The sequence below is a fragment of the Macrobrachium rosenbergii genome, chromosome 16, assembly GCF_040412425.1.
Source record: "Macrobrachium rosenbergii isolate ZJJX-2024 chromosome 16, ASM4041242v1, whole genome shotgun sequence".
Lineage (NCBI taxonomy): Eukaryota > Metazoa > Arthropoda > Malacostraca > Decapoda > Palaemonidae > Macrobrachium > Macrobrachium rosenbergii.
In genome coordinates this window covers 31287633-31310384 of record NC_089756.1, presented here as the reverse complement: position 1 = coordinate 31310384, position 22752 = coordinate 31287633, and the positions used below count along the sequence as shown (strand labels likewise).

At 37.6% G+C, this 22752-nt stretch overlaps 1 protein-coding gene across 1 annotated transcript; it reads left to right on the top strand.

Moving 5' to 3' along the window:
- The first annotated feature begins 1703 nt into the window (after positions 1-1703).
- Positions 1704-22268, top strand: LOC136847268 (uncharacterized). The gene is made up of 10 exons (XM_067118794.1): positions 1704-1984; positions 6244-6333; positions 10259-10381; positions 12965-13068; positions 13761-13939; positions 15943-16102; positions 16802-17712; positions 19050-19266; positions 19854-19953; positions 21080-22268. Exons 2-10 carry the CDS (start codon positions 6321-6323, stop codon positions 21238-21240), a joined length of 1968 nt encoding a protein of 655 aa, XP_066974895.1. The 5' UTR covers positions 1704-1984; positions 6244-6320; the 3' UTR covers positions 21241-22268.
- Positions 22269-22752: the final 484 nt, after the last annotated feature.

Genomic DNA, 22752 nt, shown 5'->3' with positions numbered 1-22752 from the left:
ACATCCAGAGAATTTTTATTACTTTCGTAAAAGTCATTTCATCGTCACTCTTCTCGCTTACCCAACATTTATCTTGGGAGTGAGTATAGAGTTGAGTGCTGCCTTTTCTTCTTCATCCTTGAGTATCCATTGATTATATATGGTGCATCAATGTAGTAAGAGCCACAATAATGTACATGAACGATTGTATTTCCAAAATACAAAAAAAAGGGGGGTAAAAAAAAAAAGGGGGACCTTTCGACCGTTTGCACAACGGCCCTCTTCAGCCAGCTGAATAAAAATACGGTACATGTGTTCCTTAGAAAGACAACTGACGAATTACTTTGTAATCCAGGAAACCATCGAACAATCGCTAAGAAATGTAATTGCAGTGTAATTCCAAGTCTTGTAGAGCACTGACTCTAGGCGTTAACGAGTTTTTTCTAATACAAAGTCCTGTATGTATCTCACGTAAACTGGAAGTGCAAGGCGAAGGGGAAAGTTTCAAAGTAAGCTGATATTCGAGAGGAAAAATAAGATGTTCGTAATCTAACGCCATCTTATCTTGCCGATAATATATCCAAGTTTATTACTGAAAGCAAAGTGATAGACAAATGTCTTACGTGTGGCATTAGATTAATGTACATTTTATACTGTATGTTCTTTGCTGAATACTTTTTATGTATATATATATAGACTGATCTTTTAAGTGTATATATATATATATATATATATATATATATATATATATATATATATATATATATATAGTATATATATCTATTTATATATATGTTTATATATATATATATATATATATATACTTAATTATTGATCTGTTAAACATATCTGTTAAACCTTATTCATTCATATTCCTTGACATAAATGAAGTATATCTGGTTTTTAGATATGCATATCACATAATATTCTTAAATGACTCCATAGTACTTTTATTATTATTATGAACTGTAATAGGCAGTCATTCGTGTGAAAACAAAATTCATCCCCTGAAACCAGTGAACTTATTTGCCCACAGATGTAGAATACCCTTGTGATACCAAGTACCTGAAAGCTTACCCGAATATTATCTGTTCACCCGGTCGCATTTTCCTTAGATGTAACCGATTACCGAGACCTTTCCCTGAAAAAAGCGGGACGCCGTATATTAAAAACTAACCATAGAATTTTCTTGAAAATAATCTCGTTAGTTTCCCGCACCCAAATTGCTTGTTAGTTTTAACCTAAGCTAACCTACCAGGGTCATGTCAAAAATAACCGGGGCTGGTGCAACACTAGCATACATCTCGGGGATTTGCCACCCGGTCAGTAAGGCATATAAATAAATGTAAGTGTACCTAAAATTCCCTTAGCATGTTATTTCATAAATTTCTACTTCAGCCGTCACGGAAACGCCTGATTTTGTATGTTTCTTCTTCCACCTTTTCCGTATAAACTTTGAACCAACAGAACAGAGAGAAGCTGTATCCTCTGCTGTATACATCCTCAGGTGTGCGCAGGGCTATAGCAAGTGGTAAGTGCAGGAAATCTTTTGAGAGAGAGAGAGAGAGAGAGAGAGAGAGAGAAGCAGCTAAAGTAACTGTCAAATTTTAGGATGTAAAACACAATTTAATGCCAAAATAATGCAAGGGAGAGATGGTCGACTTGCGGCTACAAGTTCCGCCCATAGCCCAGATGACCATTCTGTGGGCCAGGCTGTGAGAAGTGAGCTGAGCTGTAATTGTTCCTGTGCTGAAGACCTCGTTTCTTTACGCGCTTCGATTTCCTAAGACGCTTAATTTTATCGTCTAAAGTTTATCATGTGAATAATGTTTCTTATCTCTTTACCACTACCTTTTTTATCAACGAGTAACTAGTGATCCCGGGCACGGGTACGCTTTGACAAACAGTAACCGCCTGCAAAGCCAAGTCAGTCTAGCGTTGGATTTTGCTCCCACCGGGCGTTCTCGGCCATTTCGCCCCTCTGTGTCACCAGCTCGTACTTCAAGTAAGTGTGTCACATGCTGATGCTTTCCAGAGAATGGTGGTTACGATTGAAAGTGGACAGGTATTGAATTTTGTTTTTAGATCAGTTGAAACTAATGTTTAAAAATCAGTGGAAAACATTGCGAATAAGGGAAACACTGATGAAGTACATTTCATACGGTGATTATAAGTTCGTTAGCAGTACAGCGTTCTTATATATGTATGTATTGCTTACTTGTTTGGCTTGAAATCTCGGGTATTTTTAGTGGAATATTCACACGCACGTACGCGCGTGTCAGGTAGGACTGGGACTTCTTATGCTTCAGTCTGCACGTATGAAAATATGTAAACCAGTTTACGTAACAGAGTGAGCCATTGCCGGTCTTGCAAATGATAAACAACCCCAGACTCGAGGATATGTTGATATGAGGAAGGTAATACTGTTGTGGGGACTGGTAGGGGACCATGCCACCTTAATCCTACGTGGAAATTGGATCTTCGGATGAATCATGAAACAGTAGTATTCTTGTCGAGTTTCCCCAGTTTGTAAAGCTTGTTTTAGTGCCTGATTTCCCGTCTGTTGCAAACAATGTTTCATATATTTCCCATATATTCGTATATTTCCCCTGCTCCAGCAAGATGAGTCATGTTATATCGACCTGTTATGAATTCCAGTTGCAAACTTCATTCTATTATTCATCAGTTTACAAGAGACTTATCAGTAGAGTAAATATAGTGGCAGTTCACTAACGAGGTAGTGGTTGGTGGTCCTTCGTCGAGTGAGTACTCAACTATGCAACTGTATATGGGTTTGATTCGTTTTTAATGGGACCAAGAGAATCAACAAATCTGGCGTGAATTCATCCCATGAAAGTCATTTTCCTAGCCTCTTATTTGTAATGTGGTCCTTGTAATAAACCACGAATAAATAAATATGTATATAAGGTTGATTTGAATGAAACCATATTTTACTTTAGCCATGAGTTAAGGCTGATTCACATTATAACATCACGTCACCGACACATCACGTCACCGACACATCACGTCACGTCAAAGTACGTTTGAATTTCTTACATGTAATCAAATGGACTTGTTCAGACCACCACGCCACGTCACCATCAAGCGCATGGCATCCACCGTCACATCACGACACGTTTCCCTTGAAAGACTATTTTGACGTGACGTGACGTTGCTTATGCAAGTTTCTTAACGCTAAATCTGTGAGTCGCTGAGGTTTGGCACGAACTGAACGGGACTGTGATGGATAGTGTGAATACAAGGCACGGCTGATGGGACGGTGACGTGATGGTATAATGTGAATCAGCCTTTAGCCGTCGTCGTCGGTGTTGAACGAGCAGGAGTGTAGGGTGTACTGGGGATTTAACTTGTTTCGTTATTTCGGTTATGCAAAAAGTACCAGCATATGGCGATAAGTTGGCCGACAATAACGAAATATCGACAGTGATACAGATCGCCATGGCAGGCAACTGTTTAATTGCTCGGTGCTGATTTGAGCCTTAGGAAAGGGTTACACAGGAACACACTGACAAATAAAGAGGCGAGAGGGTTGGTTACACACACACAACATAATTAAAGAAAAGAAATAGACTCTCTTGTTATAGACGTCGAACAAAATATGAATACACTTGGAAGTGAGAAATTTTTCATGTAGATATATGTCATTCTGAAATAAAAACAGCCTTTTTGTATATGACCACGGACAGTTAGTACCACTGGCAGGTCTAAACATTATATATATATATATATATATATATATATATATATATATATATATATATATATATATATATATATATATATATATGTTATATATATATTTTATATTACATAATATATAATATATGTTTTATATATATACATATATATACAAATATAAATTATCTCTCTCTCTCTATATATATATATATATATATATATATATATATATATATATATATATATATCAAAGAAATATGTCAAAAGAACTGGGGTTAAAATGTAGGACATATCAAACAAAAAGCGTAACTTATCACTTTAATGTTTATACGGTATATTGTGCTTAATCTGGAATTGAGGAAAAGTTGCCGCAATAGACTCTCTTATCTTGAATTCCATTACTGCCCTGATTGTCAAAGATTGTACAAAATGCAAAAAAAAAAAACATGCACAACATGCTAACGAGTAAGTAAAAGATGAAGTTGTTTATCCACACTTTTTTTTTGCATTATTTTTTTTAAATTATATTTGAATTATATATATATATATATATTATATATATATATATATATATATATATATATATTGCTCTATTATACATTTTACTGACACTTCTCACAACGCCATTCTTTCATTCTTGAGTCTCTCTTAACAACAACCGTGCGAAACGTATTTACCAGATAACAGAAAAAATACAAAAGTTGGAAGTTTAGTTCCAAATGATTTTAAGAATATTCAGTAATTTTTCACAATTTTCTTTAACATTTCTCCTTCCGTCCTCTCCTCGACGGGGAGGGAATTCCCCTGATTGAGAACCACTTGTTATATTCAGTGGGTCCTCAGATATTCGGCGGTAAGAACGCAACAGCGTTTAGGGCTGGATGAAGGCTGCTGGACACTAGGTGTTGACAGAGGACAAACCCAGAGGCCAGTCAGAGTTACAGGAATGGAAACCCCTCCCCTTGTACACACGCTTTTTGGAAACAAAATCTATGGCATTAAACCTGGAGAAAAGTTTCTGTCCTGCTTTATGTAAAGACATTTTCCTTTTTTCTAGCCAGTATTTAGTTTCATGCTCATATTTCCGACATGAGGTGCACTGTAGGCATTACTTAAGGTTCTTTGCAGCGTGCCTTCGGCCCCTAGCTGCTACAACCCCTTTCGTTCCTTTTACCGTACCTCCTTTCATATTCTCTTCCTTCCCTGTTACTTTCCACTCTCTCCTAACAATTGATTCATATTGCAACTGCGAGGTTTTCATCCTGTTACACCTTTCAAACCTTTTACTGGCAATTTCATTTTCAGCGCTGAATGACCTCAGCGGTCCCAGTGCTTGGCCTTTGGCCTAAATTCTATGTTCACTTCAGTTCACTTCACTCTATAAACTCATGTTATACACTTATCGTTCAATAAGATCATAAAATAAACTGCGTCTTCCGGATGTATCTAGTTTCCTGAAATCTTTTGATGGTACCGCAGTCTTATTCGTGCGCATCTTTTTCCCAAAATGTACTCTTGAACAGATTTTCTTGTCTATTTTCAGTTTTCTGTAAAAGAAAACCTATTGTGCCAGCTTTGTCTGTCCGTCAGCACTTTTTCTGTCCGCCCTCATCTTAAAAGCTACTGAGGCTAGAGGGCTGCAAATTGGTATATTGGTCATCCACCCTCCAGTCATCAAACATACCGAATTGCAGCCCTCTAGCCTCAGTAGTTTTTATTTTAAGGTTAAAGTTAGTAATAATCGTGTATCTGGCAACGATGTAGGATAGGCCACCACCGGACTGTGGTTAAGGATTCATGGGCCGCAGCTCATACAGCATTATGCCGGGATCACCGAAAGATAGCTCTATTTTCGTTGGCCTTGATTATGCGTTGTACAGAAAACTCGACTGCGCTGAAGAAACTTCTGCGCATTTTTTATTTTTTTCTGTATGTTAATACTGTCTTAACCACTAATCTGTATAGGAATGATCAATGAAGAATATTGTTTATAAACCAGGTAAACCAGGTACTTGCCTAATTGAACTTATGGCAGACTTAGTACCAGTTGAAGGGATCAAGCGTCAGTTTTAACAGAGGTTCCAAATCCTATCTTGTTATGGAGGAGTAATAGATCGATTCATTGGTTTAAAGCACTTTAGCGGCCAAGGGGTTATTGATTTTATGTATAGACGATTTTGTCTAAATGGAAAGCGCACTTATTGCCGAAATCAACCGGCCGACTGTTAAATGCTATAATAATGTGTATTTGTATGTCACAAACCAGAAACAGTACATGTATTACAAATATTTTATTTTATACTGTTCATGAATACAAGTTTCTCAGTTTAGTATTTAAAACTTAAAAAATGCCAGATATATTTATATACAGTGTATAGACATACATTCTTACAGGTGAAATTGCAGTTACCAGTACAATACCATAGATGTATACATTTAATCTAACAATTATGGTGTTATACAAATTCTTTTTACTTATACTATGTAAAGCGAATATCCAGTGCAACTTTTAATTTGAACAGAAGTATTTCTATAGTATTAATATTGTTGTGGCTTTATTTGCAGGTGCACTTGACTGAAACTTATTTTCCCTAGACTAGCCTTCCTCTCTGAGGTCCGTAAATTTCGGGAACAAGGGAGTAATGGCAAGAAGAGGTATGTATAAAACGGACAGATTTTTCTTGGAAATTTTCAAGCCATCATTCAGCAGTTCGTCAAAGCATGCTGTATACACACTATGTCATGCAGCTTCATCTTAAATGCACTTTCTCGCTTCCCGAACACTGAGGCTTTTTTGCGCTTTGTAGGTTTTCTTCCCCTGCTTTATGCTAGCACTTGAGATTAACAATCTACTCACTTACCTGTTTTCTTCCATTCTCTCCACATGACCGGACTATCTCAAAACTCAGATGCACCTTTTCACCTGCGCTAGTCTTTTTACTTTTCTTGAACAGGTCTCCATATTTCTTACCTTTTCCAACCTTCTTACTCCACATTTACTGTGTAATCAATTTATCATGGTAGCTTCATTTCTTTCCTTTCATATAAATCCAACCTCCAGTTCCATGAAGTTTGCTCGTAAGTCCTTAAATAACTTTTAACTTTGGTTTCCATAGACAACTGCTTTGCTCTAAATCCTTTACATACGCCATTTTGACTTTATTTATTTACTCTGTGACTAGCCTCTTCCATATTACCATCATCTGGTACATTTACTCTTAAAAGCCCATCCGATTCAACTGCTTCATTCTTCTACCATTCATATTAACATTCTTTACACCATCTTCTTGTTTTCCTTTGAATCTCATAACCTGATTTCTGGTCACAGTCACTTTCAACCTTTTCCTCTCACAAACATTTTCAAACTTCTACTGATCATTCCGGTATGTCTGCCTTATCCCAATTTATAATAAGAAAAATTTGGAGTGTAGTTGTCATGAAGTTCCTTGTTTTAGAATTTTCAGTAAGTTCTACAATGTTCACGTATTTGGTGTTTACCGCAGCCCAAATGTCGACAATTCTTTTCGAAAGGATTATTATGGCTCAGTCATAGGATTCGAAAGCTTCATTCATTGTTTGTGGAGACTGTAATGCAAAGCACAGCTAGTGGCTAAATTCAAATTCCACAGATCAACATGGCCGGTCTGCTCCTGAGTTCTGTGTATCCTCCGATTTTGTCCAGCTAATTGAGGAACCCACTCACATTTCTGGTAATAGGTTAGACCTCATATTCACAGATGTTCCAGCTATTGTTTAGTCCATGGTCTGTGAATATATATATAAGGACTTTTGTCAGTCAGTATATTCCTAATTCCACCATTGGAAAAACGGTCTGGATGAAATCCAGAGCCAGTTGGGATTGCATTATTGAAGCTTGTCAGGCACTTAATATTTGAGATGCTATATTAGATATATTTATAGCAGTGATAAAATCAGTGAAACATGCTTTAGGCTATATGTACTTCCTTTACTAGAATACTGTTCTCGTGTGTGTGTGGATGTCTGCTTCTGCCAGAGATTTATCTCTTTGAGATAGAGTTGTTCGTGGTGGTAGGTTTTTATTCCCTAATAGTAGCAGTTATGATTTGGACCATCGATGGACGGTCTCCTGTTTGTCACTTTTCATAAGTTGTATTTAAACAGATATCCTTCACGCAATGACTTTACAATTTCAACCCTAACATGAAACGGCTACTGAGGTTAGGGTTGCAATTTGCATGTTTGATGATTGGAGGACAAATGATCAACTTACCACCTGCAGCCCTTCCTCAGTAGTGGTTAAGATCTGAGGCGTACTGACAGAAAAGCTGGTATCAATAGTTTTCTATACAGAAAACGAATAAAATGCAGAGAGACTGGTTCAACGCGTACATCGTATCGCCCTCAAGAAGATAGTCGATGTATACTTCAAGTCACTCACTCTGACAGTATGTAAATCTACTAGAACTTTGCCCACAGCAAGTGCAAGTAGGTATAGTGGAGTGTCATCAACATAAATTGGTTTCTTTTTTTTCTTTTACGTGATCGATTCTTCATGGTTCTGTTTGCGTGCCTTTGGGAGTGAAGGTTAATTTTGCTTTTCGTTGGTAGTGGAAGGTGGTTCTTGGCATTATGCATTCTGTAATATTTGCATAAATCGAAGAGTCATGCTCAGCTGTGTAAGAGTAAGGAAGATGAAATTACTAGTGACCCAGTCGGGCCTTTGTCGAAGGAGTGACATTTCATAGGAGTAACATAACAAAGGAGTGACATAAATACCCTATTAAAGGAGTGACATTTCATAGGAGTGACATAACAAAGGAGTGACATAATTATCGTATTAAAGGAGTGACATTTCATAGGAGTAACATAACAAAGGAGTGACATTAATACCATATTAAAGGAGTGACATTTCATAGGAGTGACATAACAAAGGAGTGACATTAATACCATATTAAAGGAGTGACATTTCATAGGAGTGACATAAATACCGTATTAAAGGAATGACATTTCATAGGAGTGACATAAATACCGTATTAAAGGAGTGACATTTCATAGGAGTGACATAAATACCGTACTAAAGGATTGACATAACGATGAAGTGACAAAGTAACCAAAGATCATAAAAATTATAAAAATGATTAAGATTTTATTTAAAAAACTAGAACCACTGAATTGTCAACATATTTTAAATATTGGTTGGATGGTTGCCACTCCTTTGAAATTTATATCTGAGGTTTCACTCCTTTGTTGTGTCACTCCTGTGGTGACATGTCACTCCTTTGAACCGCTCCCAGCTAGTCGTGTTATGATAGTTGAACAGGCATGACATTACAACTGTTCCGATCATATTACAGAAAAAAATAATTCCCTCAATAAAATAAGGGCACAGGATTTTCCCCTGTCGATTTTTTTATTCAAATCATTAGATCTAGAATACTGTACATATATGCGTGTATGCTGCTAATTTACAGGTTTATCAGTTATTATTTTTAGTTTTCTGTAAAAGAAAACTATTGTGCCGGCTTTGTCTGTCCGTCCACTTTTCTGTCCACTCAGATCTTAAAACTACTGAGGCTAGAGGGCTGCAAATTGGTGCAGGCATCATCCACCCGCAATCATCAAACATACCAAATTGCAGCCATCAAGCTCTCAGTAGTTTTTATTTTATTTAAGGTCAAAATCTTATTTAAGGTTAAAGTTAGCCATAATCGTGCTTCTGGCAACGATTTAGGATAGGCCACCACCGGACCGTGATTAAAGTTTCATGGGCTGCGGCTCATACAGCATTATACCGAGACTACCGAAAGATAGGTAAATTTTCGGTGGCCTTGATTATACGCAGTAGCGGCTGTACAGAAAAATCGATTGGCATTTTTACTTATTTTTATTGTTTTTAATTACTCATCCTTGTTCTGATATAGTTAAACTTCCAGATGTTCAAGATATGATGTTTTTCATGTCTGGGCACCAAATTTCCCAGTTTGTGAATGTGTCTGAAAATATTTTGATTTTTACTTGCAGGTTGAAAATAAAACCATTGACTTATCATTGTGAACCATTAAGTAGTTTCCACATTGAATCTGTTGTGTTATATAGCTTGAGTTGTTGCATCAAATGTCACCAACGATGCTGATAAAGTGTTCAGACTGGTAGGCGTATGATGCACTTATTGTTTAGTTTATGTTGCGTCGCAGCACTATTGGTCAAAATTTTAATTATATTTTCCAATAAGTGAAATTAATAGTCTTGATTAATCGGGTGGAGGAAGTGGTTTTTTGCGAGCCTGCTGAGCCTTATTCATATTAACTGTATATATATATATATATATATATATATACATATATATATATATATATATATATATATACATGCATTTATATTTATATATATATATATATATATATGTATGTATATGTATGTATTTATATTTATAAAAAAAATATATATATATTTATATATATATATACTGTATATATACATATATATACACATACATTACACACGTATATAAATGAAGTATTGTCATTTTGAATGATACTGATGATAATCATCTGTTACAATACTCTCACATGGATTTACAATTTATTTTTTTCCCCAGGATATAAGAAGCTGTACTGCGTGTCTCTCTTTTGGCTCTTATGGGTCGTCTTCTTCCTTGCTCCATATATAATAAGCCATGGATACAGGAGCAACGAATACTACTGCAAGTATGGATGTCGAGGTAAATGTATGGTAAATTTTATTCTGGATATTGAGAGGTGGTTGAATGAAGAGTTTAGGCCAAAGGCCAAGCACTGGCGCCTACGAGGTCAGTCAGCGCTGGAACGGAAATTGACGGTAAAAGTTTGAAAGGTGTTGCACAATGAATCAGTTGTCAGGAGAGGGTGTGAGCAAGGTGGAGGGCAGAATATGAAGGGAGGTACAGTAAAAATGAAACGAAAGGTAAACTAGGGCCAAAGGCACCCTGCACAGAACCTTAAGTAATGCCTACAGTGCGCTACATGAGGTGCACTAACCCCCTACTTGGGGATATTGAGAGAGAGAGAGATAAAACTATGGAAAATATTTGCTCATCATGGATTTGCCCTGTAGGGGGTTAATTGTTGCAAACTGCTTATTCCTTACTGTACCTGTTCATATTTCTCTCTCATCTTAACTCTTCACCCTCCCACCAGCTGAATCATAGTGCAACTGTGAGGTTTTTTCCTGTTACAACTTTCAAATCTTTTTACTGTCAGTTTCCTTTTCAGCAGTGGATGATGACTTCATAGGTCCCAGTGCTTGGCTTTTGACCTAAATTGTATATTCTGTATCACGGATTTGAGATTGAGTTACATTTTAATAAGTGCAGGAGTGGAAGTCAGAAACGATTTTTCTTGAAATCTGTAATGCGAACGTTGGATATATTCTCTAGTGGTCACTAAGGTTGCTGAAAAGTTGATGTATAAAAATGCCAGTACTGGCACCTTAACGGTACTATTTGCGCGAGATACCCTTTTGAGAAATAGACGTGTAATTTAAAGCTTCGTAAATGTGCGTAATCAAAAGATTCTTGATTTGTAAACTTTGAAGCTGGAAAGGCAGTGGAATTAAAGCTTGATCTCGTAAGCAACAATTATGTCCAGCAACAATCAGCAGGGAGCTGTTTGTTAGTAGTGTCTCTATTTAGAAAAGACTTGACGACTCTGATTCTCTCTTCCCACCAGGTCTTACAGTATAGTGGAGAGTGTAATTAATCACAAACTCTAAGTCTGGTTTTCCACAAGGTTGATTTTTAGTGGGGTGCACTATTAATCGCAAATAACAGCTACATTTTCCTACCCATTAGCCATAAAAATTATTCTAGCCCCCCTTCAATTTTACTGGTTTATATTAAGTCAGTATAATTTTCTCTCATAGAAGACAACAGAAACTCATACCAGATTAGTAACGCCTATATTCATTAAAAAAAAAAAAACTTGCAAAAGTGTTTCAGTCAGGATAGCCAGAGCTTTTGCTCGTAATCCACTTGGTAAAGACATTTGTTGTTGAACACTATGGCGAATCTTTCTCTTTTGTAGTCATTATCTCACGGTTGATGCAAAATGAAGTGGCTAGTAGGTTACTGGAGTGTACAGTGTACAGTTGAATTGTTAAGAATACTTAGAAAGATATTTATACATCATGGCTTTGAGAATAATGTTCTGGCGTGGAAACTGAGAAAATTTCTTGATGTCTAGAGTGCGGTTTGCAGTAATTACAGGAGAATCTAAATGCTTCTGTGTCAGCAGCCACTACAAATATACCTGTACGAGAGAGAGTTAATTCAAGCACTGTTGGCACCATTTAGAAGTTGGTGAATATTTGTAAGCAGCCTTGACATTGGGTAAACTAATTTCATTGCTGGTCGACAAGAGATTCTTATTAGTAAACTTTGTAGATGCAGGGACATTGGCAAACTTAATTAACATAATGCCAAGTGCCACTCAGCAGAGGCCATACAACAACAGTTTAGTCGACCCATTCCATGGAATTTATCACCACAGGAATACATTTTGCTTTTCAAAGACCATTTGTACATTTTGTATTTATAAGTATTGATTGCGTATGATTTTACTTTGGATTTCAGTTTGTTCATGAAGCCATAGATTATGCTGACATCTGCTTGCTCTAAGCCTGTGTCCTGCTGAAGTATTTACTGATAATGATTTTATCCCTTATCTACTCTACTTATGGTAGTGTGAGGTGTGTAAGCAAAGAATTGCAAAAGGCATAACAAGAGTTTAAGTAACTTGCTGCTATAAATGGTATAAGAAAATGCCTTTGCCATACCATAAACTTTCAGCCTGACAGCTGTTACAGGATGAATGAAGCAACAACTATTTGCCATATTTATTGTGCAGAAAAATCTGTCTATCATATATCCGTGTTTTATCCACAGAACTGCATTACATTTTTTAATTGTGGTAGAGGATTCTTGTAAAAAAAACTTAATTATTGTTCATAAATCTAAACTTGGTGGAATAAAGTGCCTGAAAGCAACAATATTTTATGGGGCATCTCTGAAAATAGTTTTACTGTTAAAATAAGATTCAGGAAAAGCCCAAGTGATGCTAGAATTAAAAAAAAGAATTCAGGAAAAGCCCAAGTTGTGTCAGAACTAACAGATTTAAAGCAACATGTAAAACAGAGAAGAGGGTTAAATGTGTAAGGGCAAAATTAAACAAATGCTTAGCTTCAGGAATTCTTTAGTATTACTGAGCAAATATTATCTTTTCTATTCTCACATTACATCATGATTTAAAGACGTTCATCATGATTTCAGGTTCCCCTCCACTCATCAATACGCCTACCTGTGTCATCCCAGACTTCGATCCTAATCACCCCAGTATAGTGCAGTTTCGTGAAAGGATAACAGAACCAAAAGAAGTGAGTATATAGTTCTTCCTTTGTGGCTCAAGCCTACTCAAGGGATTGATTAGCATCATGCACAAATATTCTTGTTAGCTTCACATTAAACCTTTCTGCTACTTCCTTAGCCTAGTCCAAGCAGCATCCCATTCGATCCTGTCTCCCAGGGCACCCTGCATCATCTTGTTCCCAGTCCTAATCCTCAACACCTCAAAACTCCCTGATAAATCTTTTCCTCTCTGCTGATCATTTTACAACACCATTGTGTCTGTCTCGCATTAGATCCTCCTTATACACAATGCATTGGAACAGTCCCTGGTTCTCTCTCTATCTTCCACTTACTTCCATATTTTGCACTGGAAAATCACCCAGTGCAACCACTATTACTTTTAAACCAAAACTAGTTTGGCAAATAGTCAACTCTCTTACCAAAGCACAGTGCTCTTTCTTTGGTACTCATTTTCACGCCTACAATAGATATTAGTTGTGCTTTTGTACTTTCAGCTTCAAGAATTTAAATGTAGTTAGTGAATGATTCTATTTTCACAATTTTTTAAAGCAATACGTATCTTTTAATTTAAGCTTTCACAAATCTTTTGCAAATGTATCAGACTGCATAGTACACTGCTGACACCTAACATATTATTTTCATATTGTTTTACAGGTTGAATGATGTATGCCTAATTTATACAGTGCATATTTTTTTGCAGCTAGTTTGCTCAACAAAAGATCCCTTGACTGAGGTCTCAGGGTTAAATCTCATGTTCTATGAAGAGAGACTGCCTTTGTATGGGTCTTCAAAAGCGACTGTAAGCTGCTATTATCAGGCCATTCAGAGGGTGGAACAAAATCCTGACAAATATGACATAAACTGCGACAATAAATATGTGTAAGTTTATTATGTAAATCTGTTGAATGTCGGTCTGCAGAGTAACTAAATGTATATTTCGTGTAAACAGTTTTTTCACAGCAAGCTGCTTTCCCAAAACTGGGATGGTTCCAGAAAAAACTTGTCAATAGACATTGCCACGCACATCCTTTAGAAGCCAGATCATCATGACACATTCATCATTTTACTGCTCAGTCAAGGGTGAATCCTTGCACATGAAATTTCCTGAGCATCAGCTGCTAGGCAGTCCTACTCCTCTTCTCTGTGGATGCTCTTAGTTACAAAATCCATTCTGCTCCAACACCACCGATGACAGTTTGTCTAACCAAGACTTTACACATCCCCCTCTTCATCCAGGAATTCTGTAACCTTTTCACAGATCTACTATCCTGGCCCATGCTCTTCAGATAGTCGAAGTACCCCAAAGTACACAGGTCAGTCTCTTTCCCTAAAAGTTGCCAAAACGATATCATCATATCTATTTTTCTCTCCCATTTCTTCTGTTCTTACTCCACAAAAAGTTCTCAGCAGCCTTTGTCTCTTCAGATTGATTTACATATAACAGCTGAATGAGCAAGAACCCCGTGAAAAATTTCAATCAAAGTTACCTTTGTAAGGTAAAGTTGGATCAGCAACTCCATCATGCACTTCAGCTTAAGTTTGCTTGGAAGGAAGTTCACTCTCATAATGTAAAGTTGTATCAGTAATCCCGCCATACGTTTAACTCAAGTTCCTTAGACAGTTCGTCTTCATAAGGTAAAGTTGTATCAGTAATCCCGCCATACGTTATAACCCAAGTTCCTTAGACAGTTCATCTTCATAAGGTAAAGTTGTATCAGTAATCCCGCCATACATTTTAACCCAAGTTCCTTAGACAGTTCATCTTCATAAGGTAAAGTTGTATCAGTAATCCCACCATACATTTTAACCCAAGTCCCTTAGACAGTTCATCTTCCAAAGATAAAGTTGTATCAGTAATCTCAAACTGGGTGCCACAGACAGTGCCTAGGGACACCGCAAGATTGTCATGAATTTTGCCTTGGCTAGATCATCTCAATGAACATTTGTAAAAAAGTTTCATGGTGAAGTCTTCTATAATTCTTATCAGTGCCTCTACTCTAATAATGTTTATCTAATCTCTTCTTGATATGCCTCCTCTTTGTTTGTACAGTATGTTTCTGCATGTACGATTTGTGCTGATTTTTGGTTTATATGGATAATAATTTTATTCATTAATTAAGAAGTTAATTCATGCGATATGGTGGGATGGTGAAGAAGGGGTGCCACGGTAATGATTACATTAGTTAGGGTGCCATCACTAAAAAAAGATTGAGAACCACTGGACTGATGGAAAATCTCCTTGACCAACACCCAGTATGAACACCCGCTACTGGGCAGCAGATGGCCAACATAATCACAACAAACCAGAATGGTCAGGTACTCATGGGATCAAGCAGGAACCTTAGGTGCACTGTAGGCATTACTTAAGGTTCTTTGTGGCGTGCCTTCGGCCTCTAACTGCAACCCCGTTCATTCTTTTTACTGTACCTCCTTTCATATTCTCTTTCTTCAATCTTACTTTCCAGCCTCTCCTAAAAATTGATTCATCGTGCAACTGCTTTGAGGTTTTCCTCCTGTTACACCTTTCAAACCTTTTACTGTCAATTTCTGTTTCAGCACTGAATGATTCCATAGGTCCCAGTGCTTGGCCTTTGACCTAAATTCTATATTGAGTTCAATTCTATAATCTGTTCTGGTAGAAATGTTGAATTAGTGTCACTGCCTCTGATGATCAGGACAGTAATTTTCGTAATGCCTGAAGAGCTTTTTTAACAATATATGTACCAAGATTTACATTCAAGAAAAGGGTCTTATTTTACCCGCAACATTTTACATTTTTATATATAAACCGTAAGTGGCATGAATTTTTCAGTAGATTTAACACCAGTTGAAGATAGTTGAAAGTAGAATAACCTTTGATTTCTTTCACCGTTTTTTCACAGCTTGAAAGAGGCTGTTCCCATCACCTCCGCCAAGACGCGCATTTACGACGATGCAATTGTCGTAACCTGTGATGACTCCTTGTCGTGGTGGTCAGTCTACAAGGATGTCCATTATTTCATACAGCCACGGAGAGCAGAGAAACAAACAAAAAGATTCAAGGTGCGTTTGCTCTTGGGTGTTTTTCAGCAACTGAAGTGTTTCATTTCCATATTCAAATATCATCACACAGTTTCATAAAAACAAAATACACCAAGTTTGACTTTCCGTGCTCTAACAAATGGAAAAGTTAGTCCATTTTCCATTGGATGCTCTTGGCGTAGGTGGGCTCTCTAATGTGAGAGCTCCTGTACGACAAGAATGTGTGCTAGTAACAGTAGCACTGTAACTGAAAGTTCATGACAGTTAATGTCAGCTTTAGATGATCATCATATGATGAAATAAATGCCAAATTACTGTAAATGTATGACTAATCATATTTTTTGCGAGAAACCTCTATAATACATGCATTGTTTTCTTACATTATGAAAAGGGTTGGAAGTTGTATGCTCTAGGGGGCTATAGTTGGGTAAAAGAATGAATGGTTTTACACATTCAAGCGTCAAGTAGCCGAGGTAAGCTGTCTTGGAATTTAGATACCATACAAAAGCACCAAAAATTTTTGGATTTATAACTTAATGTAATTAAGTCGTCATGGCTCGCTTACCAACAATATTTATGACACAGATTTTGCGTCTTTATATTATAGCGAATAATCCTTTGTATATTAATTATTGTTTTCCATTGATTAAAAGCAATAGCCCTCATAATGATGATTTTAAATCGCACAACTTTCCTCTTCTTTTTTTCTATTGACACGAGGAAGAGGTAGATGCGGGAGGCAAGAGACCTGAAAAACTGAACGTAATCATCATGGGAACGGACTCTGTTTCCAGAGGCAACCTCCGGAGGCACATGCCGAAGACTTTCGACTACCTGAAGAACGAGCTTCGCGCCGTCGACCTTCAAGGTTTCAACAAAGTTGGTGACAACACCAACCCAAACATTGTGGCGATGCTCATGGGCCTCACCCACGAGGATCTCGACGAGTTCCACAAGCCAAAGAGGTGGTACGAGGCTAAATTTGACGACTACCCTTTTATCTGGAAGAATTTCTCCGAAAATGGGTACGCCACGATATACAGCGAAGACTCTCCAAATATCGGAACCTTTACTTTTCAGAAATTCGGCTTTGTCCGAGAGCCAACAGATTATTACACTAGGCCTTACTTCGTTGCTTCCGACGAGATAATAGGCCACCGTGGCAACGGTGCATTTACTGTGGCTCCTCCTTGTCAGGGTAGTAAATGGACCATCAAAATTATCCACAAGTTATCTTTGGATATGGCCGAGGTCTTGAAAGATGTACCTTATTTCGGCCTGTATTGGACTGTATGTCTGACCCACGAGTCGCTGGACTTGGCTGCTCTTGCCGACGAGCCTTCCGTCGACTACCTGCGGCAGTTGCACGACGGGGGTTACCTTGAGAACTCTGTCCTCTTCTTCCTCAGCGACCACGGCTTGCGGTTCGGAGAATTCAGGAAGACATACCCGGGACTGCTGGAAGAGCGGATGCCCTATGTCATGATAAGACTTCCCGACTGGTTCAAGGATCGGTACCCAGACGCATTTAACAATTTGTCGACCAATGAGAGACGTCTGACCTCGACCTTCGACCTTTACGTAACACTGCGAGACATTTTACGCCGAGACTACGCACATCCAAGGGAAAGGTAAATAATCATTACAGTTATACTTTGTTTATTGAGGTTCTCGTAAATGTGCATTGCAACACATTTGGTGTTTTTTCTCATTGCAGCGCCCCTTCGGTCCTTTCATTCCTTTAACCGTATCTCCACTCATATTCTCTTTCTTCCATCTTGCTGTCCACCTCCTTCTAACAATTATTTCATTGTGCAACTGCGAGCTTTTCCTCTTGTTACATCTTTCAAACTTTTCTACTCTCTGTTACCCTTTCAGCGCTGAATGACCACATAGGTTCCAGTGCTTGGCCTTTGCCCTAAACTCTATATTCCATTCCATAGGAAAGGGTAAAATTCTAGGTTGCCGAGTTCGTTTGAATAATGCATGATTTATTTGTTCTCATCAAAATGATTAAATATTATGTACTTAAGTAATGTATATCAGGCGGTGAGCATTAGCAGGGCCTCTCGCCCCAATTTCTGAAAATGGCGTTTTTCGCCTGATCAACAAATAATTCCCCCTTTTTTTCCCCGAAAAAGGGGCTGGGGTTGAACTGTAATTTTTTTATGCATATTATTCTATTCCTGATTGCAAGTACCTGATCTCTTACAAAATTCAACGCCGTATCTTGAAAAACAGAGAAATTAGAGAAGGTTGAATTTCCAAAACTTTGATGGCTTATAACTCAAACATCGTTTTTTTTTTTTTTGTGGCGAAAGGCAGTTCTAATGCTGAACGCCTCATATGGTGTTCCTTCTCTTTGCTAAATTTAGCATTTTGACCGAGGAAAGAAGCCAATAAGAAAGACCGAAAAATAGTGTAGTTTTTTCTTTGATAAATTGGGAAACTAAATATTAACGTTATTATTATAAAGTGGCCTCAAATTTACACTCATGTGTTTAGAACTGAGTGCATACATGAAGACATTCATCTTAGGCAGCCCTCTGGACCTAACTTCTGTATTCCGCCTAAGTTCCCTAGCAGGAAATTAGTTTGTAGGCAATCTGTTTTTAATTGTTATCATTTATAATATGCTTTCTGTTAACATTTTTACTACTATTCTCAATAATAATACTGTCACTACCAATAATATAATTACTATTTTTTTTTCTACTACTGGTACCTCAGCAACTGTGTGAATAATGCCAATTATCATTTTTATCAGTTTAACTCCTGTATCTAGTTTGTGTGTATCTATTGTAATGCCTCTACTTTGTATATTCCATGTACATGGCCTCGTGCTGAAAATGATGATGATGATGATGATGATGATGATGATGGGACATGAGTTATTATTATTATTATTATTATTATTATTATTATGGTTATTATTATTATTATTGTTACCTCTTGATTCTTCTAACAGTACCCCTGCTAAATATGGTCAGAGTTTGTTCCAAGAGGTTCCCTTCAACCGAACCTGTGAACACGCCGGGATTCCGGATAAATTTTGTTCTTGTCAAGACACTGAAGAAGTTGATCCGAATGACAGAAGACTTCATGAAGCAGCTGATTCTGCCGTTCAGGCTCTTAATGAAGGTCTTAAGGCTTTCCCAAACTGTTCGGTGTTAAGTTTAGATAAGGTTAGTAAACCTGGCAGAGTTATATTGTTTAAAAGAATTCCGAATCTCTCCTAGATAGTGACCCCAAGGGTTTTCGGTGGTCGTTATCTAGGACTAATATTTCTTGGGGGTCATTCTTTTTTTGATATTTACAGTCTTTTGTTTATGTTTTTACGGTCATCCCCAACGGGCTTGTACTAGACACGCCGCAAAGGTGGACACATACCGGGTTAAAACCCTTGGGGGTCGCTATCTAGGAAAGATCCCCTGTTGCAACATTTGTTAGCGAAAATCCTTTAGGAAAGTAGAATTGCAATTTAGGAGTTGGGTGATCCTAGCAAGGAGGTAGATGTGAGGAACAACTCGAACCACGAAGTGGGTTATTGATGGGATTTATAACTTACCTTCTTCAGAGAGGATATGGGCATGAAAGCTCACGAAGGTATTGGAGCAATCTTCTGCTCAAAGACTGTGAAGTTCCGGTTATACGTAGCGGGTTTCTTACAGGATGTGCCCCGTAGGGGGGATAGTGGCGTGTTGGGCTTTGTCAGGATTTCCACTCTATCCTCCATTCTCGTTTTAACTCATAATCATTTGTTTCCTTGCAGGTCATCGGAGGACGTATTGGGCGGCCCAAAGAGGCCCCGGCTGCTAGTTACAAATATACTGTTTTCGTGGACTACATTGTTATGTTCGTCACGAAACCAGGTATAAGTTGACAACCGTTTCCAGTTTTTTAACACATGAAAAGTTTTTCTCCAGAGTGAACCTATGGTGTTATAATCTTGGGACATCCACTAATTCACATAAATTATTTCGGTATCTTTAGTGTAGATGTTGTTAGAAAATGAAGTTCATTCAGCGCTGTATATATTGCCCACTTAAAACGAGAAGTTTCACTTTGAATAAGTGCAGGGACTGCCACATTGGGATAAAAGCCAAGTTAGACCACTTCCCGGGACCGCCGCCTTCTTTGGCTGTGTCGTAGTATATTTTTACTATTATTTCAAAATTGTATTTTTTTATGTCATTGTAGGCCCAGATATCTGCAGTAACTCAAAAGGCGTATTTATTAATACATTCATTTTTGCATTTTTAAGAATTTTTTTATATAATCTCATGTCTTACATATGAATAAGTACTTCGGTGGGAATCAAGGTCTGTTTGTTTACATTAATAAGATGGAATTAAACCAATCAGTAGCCGATATCATCAGCAGTGTTGCCTTGACAGAATGTTTATGGAAGACAATATTTCGGTTAATGATCAGCTGACATCGACTATAGGTCCGAGAGTATATTCCCGAGATGTATTCTAGTATTGCACCAGCCACGGTTTTTTTTTTTGCCATGCCCCTAGGTTAGGTTAGGTTATGTTGGGTCAGGATTAAGGGCTATCGTAGGTGATTTGGGTGTGGGAAACGTGATGAGATCATTTTCAAGAAAATCATATGGTTAGCTTTTAAGATATGGCGTCCCGCTTTTTTTCTGGGAAAGATCCCAGGCAGGCGCAATACTCGGTTACATCTCAGGAAAATGCGTCCGAGTCTCGTTATTTAGTTTCAGCTTGTATATAATTTACTCACAAAACCCTGGTTTTATTCTGTTTAGCTTTACCCCCATTTTTACGTTTTCTACCCAAACTAAGAGTAATTAAGGAGTTAACCAGACAAACTTCCATTCTGTTAGTCAGAAACTCTACAACAAGAGCCCAAATTACACTATTTTTCATTACTCTAATTACAGTTACAGCCCTGATCCCACGTTCTAAGAGAAAACAAGGGAACCCTAGAACTGTATTCTTGTTTAACTATTTTGTGTTTGTCTTTTGACAGGTGGAGGGGAGATGGAGGCACGCTTACAGCTTCACGCGGACAGATACCATCTGATGAGTGACGTATCCAGGATCAACAGATATGGAAATCAGAGTCACTGCATACAAGATGTGAATTATGTCAAATATTGTTTCTGCCAAGACTTGTTATCACAGGACTAGAGATTTTCACCAAGTTTTCCCTCGATTCTTTATGCATAAAGAACATGTTTACATCCATGCTAGAATTACTGAAAATGTCCCAGACGTATTTTACACTCTTGAGATTTTCGTATGCAAAGTATCTCATTTTAAACGTTCATCTGTCATTTAGTTCCATTTTCCGTTTTAAGTACTCAGCATTCTTTACGAATGAACGCAGTGGCAACAAAATTTTCTGCCTTTTCCGTCAGCTGATTTTTATTCTTATTTTTATTCTTTACCTAGCTTAGTCAACGCTCAGATCGACCCTGTAACCTTTAGAATGAGCCGAATAGTTAATGCTCACAAACTTCTTGCCTTTCCATTGAAACCAGAATTTTCTGTAATTTGCAGTTTGAATGCCGACCGTTTTTGCAATTTAACACGAACAAAGGACAACATATTGCCGGTTTTTTTTTTTCTTCTCTCTCTCTCTCTCTCTCTCTCTCTCTCTCTCTCTCTCTCTCTCTCTCTCTCATTTGGCCTATTAGTTTTGTTATCATAAGCTTCAGTAATTAACCAGCTCTGCAGAGTATATACAGTATATTATATATTATATACACTTACATATCAGTATTTACATCCACACATTCATACACATATGCTTTAATGCTTGCGTATATTACCGAGGAATTCATGCTGTAAATTTCAGCCTGTTTCCGTTTGTCATGTTGACTTCATTTCGAATTTGTTCTTGTCCATGTTACCGTATAAAGTTAGAGAGTTTATAAGACTACCAGTGCTTAGCACAATCATTTTAATAACTTACTTTTGGAATGAGACAAGAGCATGCTCTGCTCTCCCTACCAACGGCCCACTAGAGTTGGTCAACATTTTTAACAGAATGTGCATGAATCGGAACGCCTTGCATGGGGATAGAATTCGACTGCAGTATCTGAGTGGTGTGTGAATCTGTTTATATTATGTACATTATACACAGTTTATATATACTCACTTTCAGTAACATTTTTGTGATACAAGAAGTATTGTTAAAATAATTCTTATAAAACATAGCAAATTGTTTTTAGCCATTTTTATATATTTAATATGGCTTATCATCGATGAAGCGCCTGCAACACCACATAGACCTATCGAGGGGACGACAGACTCCCAACGTCCCCCCCTCCCCTACCCTCCCCTCCCCAGGGCCTCCAGTGGAAGACTGGTGAAGTTCAACAGGCTCCGTGAGTCCCTGGCCCTACATCCTCCCCCCCCTCGTGGGTGGTGATGAGAGGGATCATGAGGTGAGTGGCGGCTATTTTTTACTAGTACTACCTCAACAACTGTATGGATATTGCTCATTATCATTTTTCTATCACTTTAACTCGTATATCTAGTCTGTGTGTATCTGTTGTAATGCCTCTACTTTGTATATTCCTCGTGCTAAAAATAAAATTATTATTATTATTATTACAAGTTTTCAAAATATTAGAATCTACTTGATTAAAATGAAGTAATTTGTACTGTCACACACACACACACATATATCACACA

Coding starts and splice junctions, on each gene's coding strand:
- LOC136847268 (XM_067118794.1), top strand. Junction 13,069..13,760: donor GGATAACAGAACCAAAAGAA/GTGAGTATATAG, acceptor ATTTTTTTGCAG/CTAGTTTGCTCAACAAAAGA. Junction 13,940..15,942: donor AACTGCGACAATAAATATGT/GTAAGTTTATTA, acceptor GTTTTTTCACAG/CTTGAAAGAGGCTGTTCCCA.